Source organism: Amphibalanus amphitrite, unplaced genomic scaffold (genome assembly GCF_019059575.1).
Source record: "Amphibalanus amphitrite isolate SeventyFive unplaced genomic scaffold, NRLGWU_Aamphi_draft 000553F_arrow, whole genome shotgun sequence".
Taxonomy (NCBI): Eukaryota; Metazoa; Arthropoda; class Thecostraca; order Balanomorpha; family Balanidae; genus Amphibalanus; species Amphibalanus amphitrite.
This window is the reverse complement of record NW_024882047.1, coordinates 16795-33935: the sequence shown is the minus strand read 5'-3', so window position 1 is coordinate 33935 and position 17141 is coordinate 16795. Positions and strand designations below refer to the sequence as shown.

Below are 17141 nucleotides of genomic sequence, written 5' to 3'. Positions count from 1 at the left end.
CTCCCACCAGCCCACTGTCGCGGTAAGTCTTCGGCTGGCCGGCGGCCCGCGGTTCCGCGAGAGGCGACCGAGCAGTCGGGACGGCACTGCTGCGACTTCGCCACCGCGGCCAATCCAGTTAGCGGCGCGGTATATAGCGGTACCGCCGGTCAGGGGTTTCGCCAGTGATCCGACCAGCTCGGCGGCTGTGAGAACACATACAGGAGACACCTCCGCTCCCCGACCTTCCCATGGTGGTGGCTGTCAAGGTTTTCAAGAAGACCAGTCCTAATGGTGAGTAGCGCCCGTCCTCCATCCGAGGGCTTGAGCCTTGGAGCGTCGAGACGACGTGGTTGTGCCACGAACTTCTTGCTTCTAGCCTTTAGTGGGGGCTCAGGGAACGTTTAATTTCAAAGACACCGTGAAAGTCTTGCGAAGTAAAAGTGTGCTTCCTGTAAATCTGCTGTCCACGTATTTGTGTCATCTTAAAAACTTGGACATTCGCCGAAATCAAAACTAAAGTCTTGCGTGGGCCTTACAATCTCGGCATACTTTTGGAGACGACTCGGCGCTCGCAACCGAGCTGTAAAAGGTTCCAAATTTTAATCCTACGTCACAATATTTTTTTTTGCGCTTTGTCCACTCATGTCTTTTGGCGCGCCTTTCTGTGCATAAAAAATGAACAAGTGAAAACTGAAAGTCCAATCTTAGCGAGTTGATGCTATTCTCTGGAACGTAGCTCGTGCTGCTAAAAATGAAATTTTTTGGAGTTCGTCACAAATCACCTTGCACTTGAAATAACAAACTCCTTATAATTTTGCTGCTAACTTACCTATTCGTTATTCCTCCCCTTAAAGGCACTGATAGGAACCTTTATTTGGCGAAAAAGCCTCCAAATGAAGGCGCTGGTTCCGTGACGACACTCAATTGCAATGCATCAAGTCGATCGGCAGTTTCATTATCCATTGCATAGGCCAGGAGTCTATGCAAGGTACTGCATGGGCGTAAGAGCCTCACAAAAAGTGGGTGGGGCAGCCCGGCAGCGAAACGTCAATGTCACTTTATGGGAGCCCCAGTGCCCCTACGAAGAAATTCTTTGCAGTTTTGTGCTCATTTCACCTTGCTGACCATTTCTGCTCTTATTATTGTATCTAAATCAAAAAATAAAGATTTTGCTTTAAAAAATGGCTGAAAAGTGGGGGGGGGAGGGGCATGCCCCCCGCGCCACCCCTGTTCCTAAGCCTATGCAAGGTAGAGTCCCGTTGCGAAGTTTGCTGCCATGATATTTTTTATCACTCACGATCGATCACGCCGCAGGTAAACTAACGGTCTATCTGGGCCGGCGCGATTTCGTCGACCGCCTGGATCATACCGATCCGGTGGACGGCGTCATCGTCGTCGAAGATGGATACATCAAGAGCAGAAAGGTCTACGGATCGGTAAGTCAGCGACATTTTGTTGAAGATAGGTACACGGAGCGGTTCATTAGGGAAATCTGTACCGCAATTACAGGCAAAGCCGTTCATAAAGCTTCTAATGTAGCTCGATTCTCACAGGATTGAATGATCTGCTAAAGACAAGTCCCTTTAACCCGCGCCCCGTTGGGCTCTGCCGAGCAACGCGCCCGGTTGGGGGGGGGCCATTTTGGCCCCCCCCTAAGATCTCGAGAACCACGCAACATAGCGACAAGCGGTAAACGGCGTTGGATAGCCCCAACGGGGAACTACCTTGTGACCCAATTTTGTTGACCTAGGTCAAACCGATGACGTCACAGGTCAGGTCAAAGGTCCAATTTTCACCGTTTACAGGCACTTCAAGAAATGCGTTGTAAAATCGAGTAAAATGCATTTCATTGAAAATCATCGATGGGGAAATGTTCTTCAAACACATATTTTGCTATTTGAGGTCACTGATACCAGGTCAGGTCACAGAGGTCAGGTCACGGGGGGGTCACAATATGAAAGTGTCGTGTGATACATGTTTTATGGTCCATTTTACATGACAAATGTGATTATATGGGTCAGGCAGCCTTTGGGGCCAGCTTAGATCACGTTTTGGTCAAGGTCAGGTCAAGGTCAGGTCAAGGTCAGGTCAAATTAGGTCAAATTTCAAAGTTAATATTTTTGCATAAAATGGGTATCGAATCGATGCAGCTTGTCACGGGGAGTTCAATAGTGGTCTTTGTTTTGCCGTACGTGGTCTAGAATTGCTAAAAATTGAGTTCAAAAATTTGACGTCATCATTTTTGAACAGTTTTTTCGCTATAACTTGGCCAAAAAACGAGATATCGATCTGCAATTTGGTATGTATATAGAAGAGCGGTGGGACTATCACATATATTCCGGTTTTTTTCGAAATTCGGAAACATTTTGGATTTTTTCAAAGTTTTTCTAAAAAAATCAATTTTTTGAATTTTTTTTTGTCAAAAACCAAAATTTTTGAAAATCCGAGATAGCAGTTTTGTAGCGCCGCTTTTTGTCTACTAGACCATATAAAGAACTTTGAAATTGCTTGATAACTGTAGATTTGGTGAGCGTTTCAAGATTGCATGTTTTTTGCTCATTTTTGCTCGAACATGACCTCAGTTTGACCTCAATAACTCCTGACCTAAGGTGACCTAAGACTTGAAATTTGGTGTGAAGGTGTCAAATTGATGCCCGGGAAGGTACTGAAAATTTGGCGGCGCTGCGCGCCGCCGTTTTCTTGCTATTTAGGAAAAACCACAGGGGGGGGCCAAAATGGCCCCCCCCCCAACGGGGCGAGGGTTAATTACTTTTTCTCGCTCTCCAACTGCGACCCCAACACCTCTCACCATTCTGTCTCCGCTGACCGCACTTGGTCTCGCCATCAGGTGGTCGTCAACTACCGATATGGACGCGAGGAGGATGAGGTCATGGGCCTCAACTTCGCCAAGGAGATCACCGTCTTCAAGGAGCAGATCTTCCCGCAGGCGAACAACGGCGAAGTCAGCGAGCTCCAGGTACGGATACGGATACGGATAATACCGATAACTACCTGTCCAACAAGCCGACTCAATACTACGAGTATGAAGGGTCAGGGGATCATGGGATACACTGGCGATCCATGTAGCCGAGAGCAGCATCGCCGGATAATTACCTACATTGAGCTGCTCAATTCCAGCTGGTGTGCGCCGTTCTACCCATACCGTCGCTGACCCTACGTCATGTCCCACTACCACAGGACCGGCTGCTGAAGAAGCTGGGACCCAATGCGTTTCCGTTCCGGTTCCAGCTGCCTGAACAGGCGCCCTGCTCCGTCACCCTGCTTTCCGGCGAGGGAACCTCGGTAAGAGAGCCAGCTGTTCGCTGGCAACGACACGCGTGCCGAAGGTGCCCTATTTCGATGCAGCACAGCCCGTTCGATTACGCACTCGATAATCACTATCGAACTCCCACGATACGGTTCAAATTCAAGCGAAAGCTCAGCAATAGTCGGACGAATCTGGAGCTCTCCCAGTAAGCTCCAACAGTCACTTTGCGATAAGCCCCGGTCACTGTCAATAGAAGCTTCATGGCTAAATCCTGCGGGTCCGCTGACGCAGTTCCGCGTTTCCCCGCAGGGCAAGCCGCTGGGTGTGGCCTACGAGATGAAGTGCTACGTGGCCGAAAATGACGAGGAGAAGCCGCACAAGCGCTCTTCAGTCGCCATGGTCGTCCGCAAGGTAAGCCATGCACGCTCATGTACGATCCGGATAACAGGCGACCTGAAAACAGCGCTGGAGGCGTTCAACAAACCGGACTGTTTGGTTTAGGAGACTGATACCCAACAACTAGATCGGGGTCCACCGTCAGGGTTTCAGAGTGGAAGATCGCCCCACGCTATTTATCTTAAAAGCTAACACGCTCTGTTCATTTCACCCGTAGACCTGGAACCGGACCTTGCCTGAGCGCCTGTCGCCTCTCTCGGTCGGCGTTGACCTCCCCTCCCCCGGTGCCGACCACAGGTCCAGTACGCCCCTGTGGACCGTCAGGCCAAGCAGCCCAGCACCCTCGTCACCAAGGGCTTCACCCTCAGCTCCGGCAAGCTCAGCTTGGAGGTCAACCTGGACCAAGACGTGTTCTACCACAGTGATCAGGTACGAGTGCCAAAATGTTGAAATGTAACATGATGAATATGGCGGAGTGAATGCATAGGGAGGGCCCCGCGAAGGCGTCACCCATGCGGATCCGTCCTGATACCGTGATCCACCCACCGCAGGTGAACGCCAAGATCCAGATAAACAACTCGTCCCGAAAGCAGGTAAAGAACATCAAGGCGCAGATCGTACAGCACTGCGAGGTGACCATGGTGAACAAGCACTTCACGCGCGTGGTGGCAGAGATGGAGACCCGCGAGGGATGCCCCATCACGCCCGGCGCCTCCCTCTCCAAGACATTCCACCTCACTCCTCTGGCCAAGAACAGCAAGGACCGCGGCGTGGCCCTGGACGGACAACTCAAGGTCAGTGGGCACTGCACCCTCCCCATGCCCGGTATCTTCACCTCGGCACATGATCCATCCAAGGAAATTGTGTGCAGCCTCAGATATTAAGTAAAATCTACCAGCACTTCTGAATAGTCAGGTCAAGTGCCCAGCGCCACTTGCTGACACTAAAAGAAACGAGGCAGAAGGAAAGACATGGACGGGACGTGGGCTGGTTCACGTCTGCGCCCCGAAGAGTTCCAGTTTGACACTTTGCCAGACGTTCATATGATCCCACCAATCTTCGCCCCTGGCCAATCTGACCCACCAACCCGTCTTCACGCAGGACGCTGACGTCAACCTGGCATCATCGACGCTGACGGCCAACGACCGCGGCTCTGCGGACGCGCTCGGCGTTGTCATCTCGTACTCGGTGCGGATCCGTCTCAACTGCGGCGCGCTGGGGGGCGAGCTGATGGCCGACCTGCCGTTCAAGCTGCTGCACCCGCAGCCGGGCTCCGAGGAGCAGCAGCAGCACCGCGCCAACCAGAAGGCCGCCGCCATCGACCGGCCCGCCAAGGGAGACGACATCGTGTTCGAGGAGTTCTCCAAACTGCGCCGCGGCAAGAGCGTCGACGATCTGTAGACCCGACTGACCCGAGGACGGTCTTCTGGAGAACCTTGGCAGCCACGCGCCGCCAGACAGCACGAGCACCCGGGCAGGCGGCCGGTGCCGCGCACGCTACGTCAGCAGCAGACGGCCCGGCCCGGCCCGAAATACAGCACCGCACCAACAGACAACCGGTCAAAGATACCCAGAGACTGATTGGAGCTGTAAAGGATAAATAAAACCAAATTATATCGGAAAGATATTTATTGTCGGCGGAAACGAAAGAAACCAATGGGGGCAAGATAGTAAAATACAACAAGTCTCCGACTCGATGGTCTAACTAAAACAGTAATGACCGCAGGACGTTTAAAAGTAGATCGAGTTAGAAGTAGAAGCGTTGAGCACGCGGCGCACACACTCCTGTACAAAAGACAAGCAGCCGCGTCTCTGGCGGGAGGCGGCTGCGGCGCCTTTCAGGCACCAGCTCCACTACCGAGCTCTCTCACTCACTACGCAGCAAAACACGTCACAGCTCACAGCTCAGTCGTAACACGAGCCCGGTACACAGGGAGGGTCGGTCGTCCTTTCGTGGCCACTCGAACCAGAACGAGGGGGCGCAGGATGCCCCAAACCAAAACCAACCAGTTACACAATGTCGCCCGAAAATGCCACTAACCGCATTGAAAAGTGAATTTGAATTTTCATTTGCGTTGAACAATGTAACAGTATCAAATCGGCCGGTGCTCGCAATACCCGGGTTAGGACGACGGCAGTGCGATGCCCTCTCAACGATCGGCGCCTCGGCACCGGCTCCGAGCGGCCGGCGTTCCCCAGCGCGTCTCTCCATCACCATCTCCGTCTCTATGAGATCTCGTGGCATGGCTGGGCGCTGCGTGCGTTCACCACTGATCCGCGGCCGGCCTACCACTGGGCGCCGTACGAGTCCGTGTAGAAATCGCTGGCGGATCCGTACCCGCCGCCATAGCCATAGCCGCCGCCGCCGGCAGCGCCGCGCGAACTGCGCAGCGGCTGCTGCGGGATCGGATTGCTACCCCAGTTGGTACTGGTCTGGCGCCGCTTATGATCCCCCTGGTTCTGGTGACCGCCTTCAAATTTCCGCTTACCTGTGAAAACGTACAATTTCAGTCCCCTTTTTGAAAACGGTACCGAAACAGTAAAAGTCAATTTACTCACGAGGTTAAATATGAGATCAAATTATGGCAACAAGAACAAATCAATTTAACTAATAGTGAAACGACACAAAATATCAAAGCAATGAAATGATTGTGTGAGGCTGATTAAAACGGACAACAAAGGCAAGCAAAACAAAAAGTCCCAGGTGAACTGAAAAAAAATGAACTGATTTGGGACTGGCCATTAAATTATGCGGGACTGACCTCTAAATTAAGTTAGGAGCAGAGTAATGAGACGGTTCTGACCTGGTAAGCCTGGTCCCCTGACGGCCCCTCTGCCCGCCCCACGGCTGCGCATAACCCTGGTGGTGGTGGCCGTTCCACGACCAGTTGCCATACCCCTCGCCGTGAGAGTCCCACGTGGCGGGCCAGCGGCGCGACCACGCGCCCCCATACCCCCACGCGAGCGGCCAGCCTGCAAATGATAACACAAAACTCTCTCAGACGGTGGTGCGGCAGTGTGGCAGCGGCGGCGGCGGAGCGGCCGGCGGCACGGGCGGGAGAGGACCGGGATCCGGAACACCATGACTGGCGGCTCTCCCAACCAACTCGACTGGGGCAGCAGTAGTTATAGCCGACAGGCAAACGGCAGATGAGCCACGAGGTAGCCAACACAACTAGACAGGCAGGCATTTAGAAAGAGTGGAAAGAAATTTGCACAATTTAACGACGAAACAATAGAAGGCAGAATGCTCTAGCTACATAATTTCGGAATGAACTGAAGCCGAAACGGTCACCCACCATTGAAGGTCTGCCCCTTGCTCTGGCAGACACGTAGCTCGGCTGATAACCGTACGAACGCTCGTCATAGTAATCGTCGTAATATGGATCGCTGTAGCCACCTTGATATTCCCCGTATCCATACGCTTCGTAATCTCTATCATAACCGACATCTAGAAAGACGGGATACCAGATTGTTACGTCATGTCCAAAGCGGCACGCAATAATTTAATAACATCCCAGACCCATTTTGTTGTCATATCTGAAACCGGTAGGTGCATCTGAAAGACAGCCAGCCTGAAGATGCCAGTCATAGTGAGGCGAAGGAACGGGCATAATCGAGACAAACACTTTACAAAGTAGTAACCAGATCAGCGTTAAAACTAACACCCAGCCATGCCACTAACACTTCCCAGATCAAACAGGACATGCCATATTGATGCAATATGTATTGCGTTACCACCTCAAAACGCATGTCCACACACTTACAAAAATAAACCTGCGTCGCACATAGTCCACGCACATAGCGTCCCACAATGAGCATGGTCTGATTCTACAGCCCTACTGATGTCTGATGACTGAGAATGCGCGCTCGAACACGTTACGCGCCCACAGGCACGAATAAAACATCACCCAGATCATAACACGTTCCAGCCGCCGTCAGGCGCGCATATTATGCGCAGTGCCCATTGGCGGGCACACCGCGCCACCGATTGGCACGTCAGTAGTACCAATAGTTATTGGCGTAGTAGTTGTACCCGGAGAACTTACCATAGTCGCCGCGGCCCATGGCGCCGCGGCCACCGCCCATTCCACCGCGCATGTAGCCGCCGCGGTGGTGACCCATCCCCATGCTCGGCGGGAACATGGGGAACCTGCAGCCGGAGAGTACCGCAGTCAACCTCAGGCACACCCACACACACCTGTAGCTCGTTCAGGGACAATATAGCAGCCCCGAAAATACCAGTTGGTAATGAGTGGACAATTTTACGTGAAGTTCGCGAAACGTATGGCACAAAATGTCTGGAAGATGCTTCGGAATTTTCCTTAATAAACAGTTTGCATACTTGAGAACCAGAAATACCATCAGTTATCATATGTAGGTGAGAAAACACGTTAAATATCAGGGCAAGATGTCATGAGGGAAACGGCAACGCATACACGACACGTGATCGTCAGCATCCGGACGAGTCTGCTGGTTGATTAGGAGCTACGCTGGGCGCTGAAGGCACTCACCCGCGCTGGGCCATCATGTCCATCATTCTCTTCTCGCGGGCGCGGAGCATCTCCTCCTTCTTTTTCTTGTCGGACGGCGGTTTCGCCAGGGAGACGTCAATCGTGGACCCGCACAGCTCCGTCTGGTTCAGGTTCTCCATGGCCTGGATGGGACAAAAGACATCAGCACATCAGTACAACGGCTTAAGTGGACTTTGCGTGTGGCAAATCTCGGAAGACAATGTCATCTGTTGCCCTTGACCTACGTCATGGCCGAGCTCAAAACTATTTATATTTCGACACGTCTTTTTCTTACAAAACGGCATATGAGCTGTAAAACATCCCTATTACATGACAAATCGAGCATGAACAGTGGACCATGCACTTCAGCCTAGTCATCTGGAACTTATTTTTATTTTAGGCATTTAGGGTAAACTTGCAGTAATTGGCGCGCTCTTTGTAGATTTGGCAAACAGCTTTGACAACTTCCGAACAGACAGACGACCGTGCGCGCAGCCCAACCAAAAAACAAGTTCATGATTAACACAACTTGCCTTCAGAGCATTTTCCCGCTCTTCGAAATGGATGAAGGCATAGTCCTTGATCTTCTTCACCCGCTCGATTTTGCCGTAGATCTCGAACGCCTGCTTCAGAGCTTCCTCAGTGCACTCCTGCGTTAGATTGCGGGCGTACAGGACCTTCACCTGCAAACATCAGGTTATATTGAGTACTCGACAGAGAAGACCGTTGGAGAAACGTGTAGACTCAGACTGTCCCTGGCACAAATTTCTATATCGACATCTCAATAAGCTGTGTACATTCACCAGAGGGTAGTCGGTGCCTACCTTGGCCATGACCTCCCGGTCGGGCTCCTCCTGCGGGTCGGCCCAGTCGACGATCACGTCGCAGCTCCAGACCTTGATGCGGCCACTGCTGAGCCGCCGCTTGGCCAGCGAGGCGGCCTTGTGGGTCTCGTACTCGAGGAAGCAGAAGCCCCTGTTCTTCTTCCTGTCGTCTGGCGAGCTGTAGATGATCACGTCCACCAGGCCCTCTGCGACCGCCACGCCAAGTTAGCACGTCGCCGCCATACTGACATCACAATCCTCAGCACACCGCACACGACAAATGAAATCATCAAATAATATTCCCCAAACACGTCCGACTGGGGCTCATCCCTACAACATTTTGCGTTCTTTTTGCACAAAACTCAATTTAAGAGAAAATAAAACAAAATTTTACCTGTATGTTTGCCAAACTCTTCCATGATCTCCTCTTTGCCTTTAGATTTTGGAATGTTTCCGACAAACAGGCGCAGGTTGGGAACACTGATATTGACTTTGAGCGTCTTGCCCTTTTTGATCTCATAATTGTCGAGCTGTGGAACGAAGCACGCCAAATGGTTAGTGGCCACCACCGAATACCAGCACTGGTCCCCGCCAGATCCGCACTCGCTTCTGGTGACGAGGCGCCTTTTTCAACATTTCAAACACTTTACCCACTCAACACGGCAAAGAGGAGACCTGGTAAACCAAACGTTTAAAGACGACTCTGAAGTAAAATGATGACGAGGCACCCAGGAGTGCCAACTCCAGAACTGCAACATAAATGTTATTATAAATGGTACAAGTATTGTTTCATCTCGTAGCAGCCTCGACAAAATTGCCGAACAAGACGCTGGACGATACCTGTTTGACAGCTTCCCTGGCGCCTTCCTCGTTGGTGAACGTGATGAAGGCGTAGCCACGATTCTGGCCGGTCATCGGGTCCATCATCAGACGGAGGTCCCAGATGTCACCACACTTCTCGAACAGCGGAATCAGCTCGTCCTCGAACATCTCCTTGGGAATTTTGCCACAGAAAGCCTGCAAACATACCAAAATGATTTGTTATACAAATATAAGATACATCGCAAAAAAAGGTTTTCGCATGTATGCAAAATCACCCCTAGCATACGCACATCCGCTGATATATTGACATACTAAGATATATAATAAGATAGGATGACGAAGAACACAGTTTAAAAACAGCTAAAAATGCCAATCAAAGCATACGATCCTTGTAAAGCTTCAAAACCGGGCATCACTTTACATTTTTGCTGAGCTTCATTGCGTCATCCTTTTCGTACGTAACACCTTACATTACGGATATAAGGAAAACAAGAAGAAACCCTGCCAGTGTGCGTCTCAAGAAGACCAATCGATTTTGTTTGTTTGTTTGTTGGGGCTTTAGGGCGCGCCAACTGCGCGTGATGGCGGTGCCATGCGATACCATACGCACCTCGCAGCCGGCGCCGGGCTGTTTGCCCTCCCAGTTGGGCGGCGGGCCGCCGTACTTCCTCTGGCCCGTGGTGACGTCCAGCGTGAAGCCGGTCCGGTCCAGGATCGCCTTCAGCTTCTCCTCGTCCGGACCCAGGTTGGACGGATACGCCGGACCTGCCGACGCGAATTCACGTCAGTAAAGCGTAACTTACACGCTGAACAATACTCACGCCTAATACAACAGGCTTTTCCAAGGCACAGAGCCTGCTGCAAACCATACATCAACCGACGCTACAACCAACCGTGATCTTTGTATAATTATTAAGATCAACGCTACAACCAACCGATCAATTAACTTGAGAACGGGAACTTCCTTGACCATCGATGGCCAAAGGGAGAGACTGATGCATTACCCAACTTTTTTAAGCCCAGAGCTGTAAAACATGTCCGGAGACTGCATATTCAATTTAGTTTAGTATGAACCTTTGGAACACTAAACCTAAAATTTTACACCTTTTTATGACCAAATATAGAAAAAGTGCACATAGCTGTTCAGGTAATAGTGCAAGTTGTAACCGATTTCGACAGTTCGGCATAGTGCACCACTAGTGCGACTGAGTGCATGATGTTCAGTAATAACGCACACGTTTCTAAAACAGCAATCAATTCAGAAGATAATGCACTCAAATTAAGTCAGGGCCCATAGGCTAAATTTCGCCACAGTGCACGGTTTTATTTTTGTCATGTGGCAAGATATTTGGCGTCACGCGAAGCAGTTTAGGCGATTTTCAAGTGAATTCGCTGCTGGATTGGGAAAATATTTTTGAAATCTGTGTATCACATGGTCAAGAGCAGCTCAAATGCAGCTTCAGCAATCAGGTATTAACTATCATTAGTCTCGCTCTAAGAACTCAATGACACGGTAACGTGGCATTCAGGGCTTCTGAATCGGTTGCACAACATCGTTGCTGGTTCAAAAAGATCAGGCATGCTATGCATTTTTTATCGCCTTTCAGAATCGTGGCGAATTCGATTGAATTAAGCCGAAAAAAGATTGCTAACGCCGAACTTGAAAGCACCCGACGAATAATGTGCAATATGTCTTATATGGTTGAAGCTAAGGCAGACAGGCTACGTGACTTTTTCGCGTTGCTGTCTCTGGGTGTTATTGGAGGCTCAGGTAGCGTTGGACGTATAAAAAATGGTAACGCTTCTTTATGCAATGCCGGACTTATTGAACAGCGCCTATATTACATGTGGCATTCTGAAATTGCAACGATCTGACGAATAATGTGTGCCATGTCTAATATGCCTGAACCTGGGCCACTTTCCTCTGCCGATGAAATGGGTGCACCATGACGAATATCGTGCCACGATTCAATATACGAATGCAGTATGACGCACTGTAGAAATCTTCATTATTACTGCAAGGTGTGCACTACTGCCTAAATTGGGCGCAAAAAGGTGTAGTAGCCGTCATCTTAGTCACGTTAGGACAATTCAAGTGGTGTTTACCTACTAAGCAAGCTCTCTGGCTTCCAGCCATCGTATCCGCATTGCAATCGATATAATAAATGTCCAAAGGTAGTTACGGTCAGGATCGGTCGCATGGAGCTGGAAGTTCAGGGTTGTCAAAGATCATGCATGGGAGCCTTTATTTTACTACCATACCTGAGGGCGCAGACAGGGTTTAAATTTTCAACATCCATTAACATTCTTGTTTTCTAACAGTGATGTGGTCGATGCACCACTGACCTGTGACCAGGACTGAGCTTACCTTGGGCCTTACTCTTCTGCCGGTATGTCTTCATGACTCCACACAGATAGGCAGATTTGTTGGACACATGCTCCAGATTGGAGTCCACAAACTGCTTCAGCACGGTCAGAGCTCCCTCCACAGGGAACTCTTTTAATGCATCAAGAGCTCGTTCGTCAAGGTCGGCATGGACCAACTTTTCTGGAAAGAAAAAGACATGAATCTGTCATATATCACAGTTCACCAATAGGTATATCGAAGTGTGAAATCACATAACTGTTAGAAGAGGCTAAGATAAAAATACAATACTAAATACTAACACTGAAACAACATTTTTTAGCCAATCAATGACTTATATCAGGGTGAAATGGTCCCTTCAGCAATCAAAAGAGCTGTTGCAGCCAAGAGTCAATACTTCTGCCAAGAGTCAATGTTAGTCATATTTGACCAAATTGAACTTTTAAGTTGATCTTTTCAAGAGGAGCATGATGTCATTAAAATCTGCACTGTAAATGTTGGTTTTACAGGCACTGCTTCAAGAGCCAAATCTCAGAAAGCATATTTAAAGTTCCTTTTTGCCAAAGACGTTTTTTTGGGCACCAATAATTCATGGGTCATTAGCTGTTTTTGCACTCCAGAAGCCATCTGTTGACCTTGGCCATAAATCTAACCTGAGAACATACAAGCAAACAAGCTCCAAAATAGCAATCAATAGCATTTGCCTAACCACTGAAACTGAAATTGATTCCAGGGATCAGGAGGCAGCTGATTAGTACAATGCAATACAATGCTTAGTACAGTAAAATGCTTAATAACTGATAGCAACTTTCATTTCATCAGAGCCAAATGCCATTCACAACACATCCACACAAGTTTCAGAACAACCATGAAAGCAATTCCCATATCATCATGCATATGTCACTTAGGTAGTGACCCATTGCCCATATCTTGCCTTATGCTTAGCCCATTATAAAAAAGGAATCCTAAGTGATCCCAGCCTGACCATTCAATGCCATCACAAAGCCACTCACCTGTTTTGTATATCTCATCAAGCTTGGCAGCAACTTTCTCATTTAGACCAAGTTGGATCAATTTCTGGTAGTCTTCAGTTCTTTCAACAGAATTTGTTGGCTCTTCCTTGATGTTAATAGGCTCAGACTTGACAGTGGCATCACCATTTCCTTCAGCCATGGTGAGATTTCCTGGAATAAAATTGAAGTTTATAGTTATAGTTTAGTTTTATATTATAGTTATAGTTTATTAGATAACTGAAGAGTATTATGAAGTGGTAGGAGCTTTACTGAAACGCATTGATGATATCATGCACTGGTGATAGCTGAAGAGATCAGCTCTTCCATTTATTCACTTATTACAGCATACAGCATGCTTAGAGCCAAATAGGCACAAGAGTCATAGACACTAGAGCACCACATGCCTGGAACTTCAAAACAGGCAATTACAGCAATCATCACCTCTGGCCTTGCATTGACATGTCTTTCATTCACTTCAAACAGGAATTATCACATCAAGGTGCAACCTTATTTGTTACTGTAAAACGGGGTGTTAAGGGACAGTTTTGAGGTGTTTTGTTATATAACTCAAGAAAAATTGGGGATAGAAGCATCAACTTGTCAGCATTTTATGTGGAATTTGGTACTTTACAGGCCTGCTTATGCTACATTAAAGTTTTAAAAATATATGCCTGCATATTATTTTTTATTATTTTTCATCACTGTCCCGTAGCACCCCAATGTGGGGTGTTAAGGGACACCTATATTATTCCAAGAAATAGGCATAAAATGTCCACAATTGGGCTGTGAAAGGGCACACAATTTATTTATTGAAATGTTTTGCATATTGTGTCACAAAACAAGTCAGGTTCATTCACCACTTATGGCCTTTTTAGCCAATTACATGTAATGCAGTTTGCGCTTCTGGAAAACGTGCTAATTATAAGGTAAATATAACCAAAAAGTATCTTTCTGTCATCAACAAAAACCCATTTTGAAGCTAGTCACTTGTCATTATGTTGTCCTCTTTGTTTTGGCCTTTTTTATGATGACATCACATTTACCTACATCAGTCTTCATTGACCCATCATTGTAAAACAGAGTGCTTAGGGAGTTTTGAGGTGTTTTGTTACATAACTAAAGATGTGTTAGAGATGAAAGCATGAGCTTGCCAGCATTTTATGTGGAATTTGGTGTTTTCCATGCCTACTGATAGAAAACTTTATGAAATTGTATTTAGATATTATTTTTTACTTTTTCTTCCCTGTCCCTTAGCACCCCACATCCACCGCAAAATATGCATGTGTCCAGAAAAGAGGAAGAGGATGATGAATGAATGGGTGGATTTGTATAAGGTTTTCAGGAAACATGTGCAATACACGTGACAATACACTTATGCATTCATTTTACCTGTACACCTACTAGTTTATGTGGTACACAGAGTTTTGGAGATGTCTCAATTTTGTGAAAATGTAGCATGATTTTCAAAACCATTTTTTAACCAAATCACTTGGATGAAAAACCATGCCATTTTATCTTATAGTCAAGAACAAAACAGTGTCAACTACCACACTTAAGTTTTTATTTAACTTTCTCAAATTAGGAACTTAACATGATTCAAAGTTTTTCCCACACAACTGTCCCTTATCACCCCACTGTCCCTTAACACCCCATTTTACAGTATGTATCTATGTTGATTATCAAGGCTTTCTTAATTATTTACAAACCCCATCTGGTAATAATTAATTTTTACTGACCAAAAGGGGTGTAAAATGCTTGCAACATTTAAAAGGTGAATTGTCATTAACCATGTCCTACAATAATCTTTTGTAGAAACATTTTAAAGGCTTCCTTTTTTAGGCAATCTTATTTATGAAGGGCCCCAATAATTGTCTGAGCTGTAAGTTTAATTTGTTCAATGCTGGTAAATACCATCCAGACACTTTTCAAAATTGTTCCCAACCCATGCAGATAGAGCTCAATTACTACCTTCCAATGTCACCCAAGGCCAGATTGAGATGTGTTAACACGCGCACTGCAGGGGGGGGTTGTTTTCACCCCCCCCCCTGTGGTTTTTCGCAAATTGCGAGAAAACAGCGGCGCGTAGCGCCGCCAAATTTTGCATACCTGTTCTCACAACTTTTGCACACCTTGAGTAAAAATTTTGACCCCAGGTGACCTATGGTCAGGTCACCAGGTCAGGTCAAGTGACCCTACCTCGAAACGTAAATTTCGAAGTTTGCAATCCCACCAAGCGCACAGTTGTTGAGATATGATCTTGAAACCCACAGGAAATAGTAAAGTCATCACGAGCTACAACTTGTATATCTCAGAATTTTTATATCAATGACCTAAGGTCAGGTCATTTTTGCGACCGGCCCATTATAAGTCAATGGGAGAAATTTCAACTTACTCTGAATGCCATCCTATGACTTCAATACGCTCAGGATCATAGTATTACAGGTCCCTGTTGGTGATTTCACCGAAACATATCACTTATGACCTTTGGAAGGTGATCTCCAGGTCATCTTAGGTCACCTGAGGTCACCAGCGGTTTTTCTTCAATAACTTGAGATTGAGTAGAGATAGAGACTCCGTTCGACGTTTATCGTGTTTTTCTCGTCAATGCGGATCGAATGATATGCAACATGACCTATTTCGGTCAGGTCATGACCTTGACCTGAGGTCAAATTTTCAACTTGACCTTTCGAGGTCATATTATATATCATTCGATGCGCCTTGACGAGCTAAGAACGATGGCGTTCGAATCGATCCTCTGTCTTGTGTGCAAGACAAGTTATTCAAGAAAAACTACCGCGAAATTCCTGTTGTGAAAATCGTAACATTTTGTCTTCGGTGACCTCTGGTGACCTCGTTTTTGACCTGACCCAAAAATGATCTTAGTATTTCTTGTCGATCTCATGTTAACCTATCCAACGCCGTTTACCGCTTGTCGCTACGTTGCGCCGTTTTCGAGATCTCAGGGGGGGTTGTTTTCAACCCCCCCCCTGCAGTTCGTGTTTGGCTCAGACCCGCTGCAGTGCGCGTGTTAATCTACAGGCCAGGTAAAAATGAGTTTAACATAGCTGTCATCCAGGTCACTTCCCCATTGCAAAATGGCACATGCTCATTTTTTATAAACAATGCTAGTCAATTAATCAAGTCTATAGGCTAACAACTCAACTGCATCAAACCACTGGCATGACAAGCCACAGCATGTTGGGAACATAACAAAACAACACAGCCTGCTGAATTCAGTGGGCAGTGGCCACCTTCCATAATATAAGAAAATAACACAGCCTGCTGAAAGTGGGCTGTGGCCACCTACAACATGTCCTTGATCCCAACAGTCTGGGTACGTTAACAAAGCCTTCAGTCATCCTGACATCTCACTGGTTTAAGTCACAACACGCTATGAAACATGTGCCTTAACATTAACACGTGGCAGCACCAAAACAAGCATATTCGACCTCCTCTCCAGCTTGCATCACAAGAACCAAGACCAATCCACAACACATCAGGCATTTCATTTCAATGTGAAACCTTAATCCCCCAATGATCTCGACAATGCAGACTGCACAGCAGCACCCTTTCCAAAACTCCCCACACGTGCAAAAGTACCATATAACGTGTTCGCGCCACTAGATCAACATACAGCAATCAAACGCGCCACTCTAGGCGACCACGTGGTCTGCAGCACGCCACCGGCAACATTTGCTCGCACTACAGTACCAATGCACAGCAAGCTCATAAAAACGAACGAAAACGATTGGAATTTCCTACAGTTCATCATGCAATGGTTGAAAATGGGCTCATCACGGAAATACTCACGGAAATTTCGGCCCAAACTCCCGCCCAGGAAATTTTACAAGCCGAAAAACAAATATGGCCGCGCGCACGGTCGTTTCAGCGCGGTTGCTGTCGGGATCGTCATTCGTGAAGGATTCATAGCCCTAAACCAAAATGATTGTCAAAATT

General features: G+C 47.6%; 2 protein-coding genes across 7 annotated transcripts; one reads left to right on the top strand and one right to left on the bottom strand.

Annotated features, from left to right (window-relative positions):
* The first annotated feature begins 102 nt into the window (after positions 1–102).
* On the top strand, positions 103–5383 carry LOC122393766 (arrestin homolog). Its single transcript, XM_043390108.1, has 8 exons — positions 103–273; positions 1297–1418; positions 2831–2959; positions 3181–3285; positions 3560–3661; positions 3944–4075; positions 4198–4440; positions 4748–5383. Exons 1-8 carry the CDS (start codon positions 231–233, stop codon positions 5045–5047), a joined length of 1176 nt encoding a protein of 391 aa, XP_043246043.1. The 5' UTR covers positions 103–230; the 3' UTR covers positions 5048–5383.
* LOC122393765 (heterogeneous nuclear ribonucleoprotein Q-like) lies at positions 5263–17127 on the bottom strand. Of its 6 annotated transcripts, none has more exons than XM_043390101.1 (13): positions 16995–17127; positions 13185–13355; positions 12175–12354; positions 10417–10571; positions 9825–10001; positions 9379–9514; positions 8985–9190; positions 8694–8843; positions 8161–8303; positions 7696–7799; positions 6946–7097; positions 6451–6619; positions 5263–6135 (listed from the first exon to the last, which is right to left on the bottom strand). In XM_043390101.1, the coding sequence occupies exons 2-13, from the start codon at positions 13342–13344 to the stop codon at positions 5933–5935; spliced, it is 1935 nt and encodes a 644-aa protein (XP_043246036.1). In that variant the 5' UTR covers positions 13345–13355; positions 16995–17127; the 3' UTR covers positions 5263–5932. The 6 variants fall into 6 exon arrangements, with proteins under 6 accessions (XP_043246036.1, XP_043246037.1, XP_043246038.1 ...); XM_043390102.1 differs by lacking the exon at positions 16995–17127 and adding an exon at positions 16819–16901; XM_043390103.1 differs by lacking the exon at positions 16995–17127 and adding an exon at positions 16785–16838.
* Between the last annotated feature and the right edge of the window lie 14 nt (positions 17128–17141).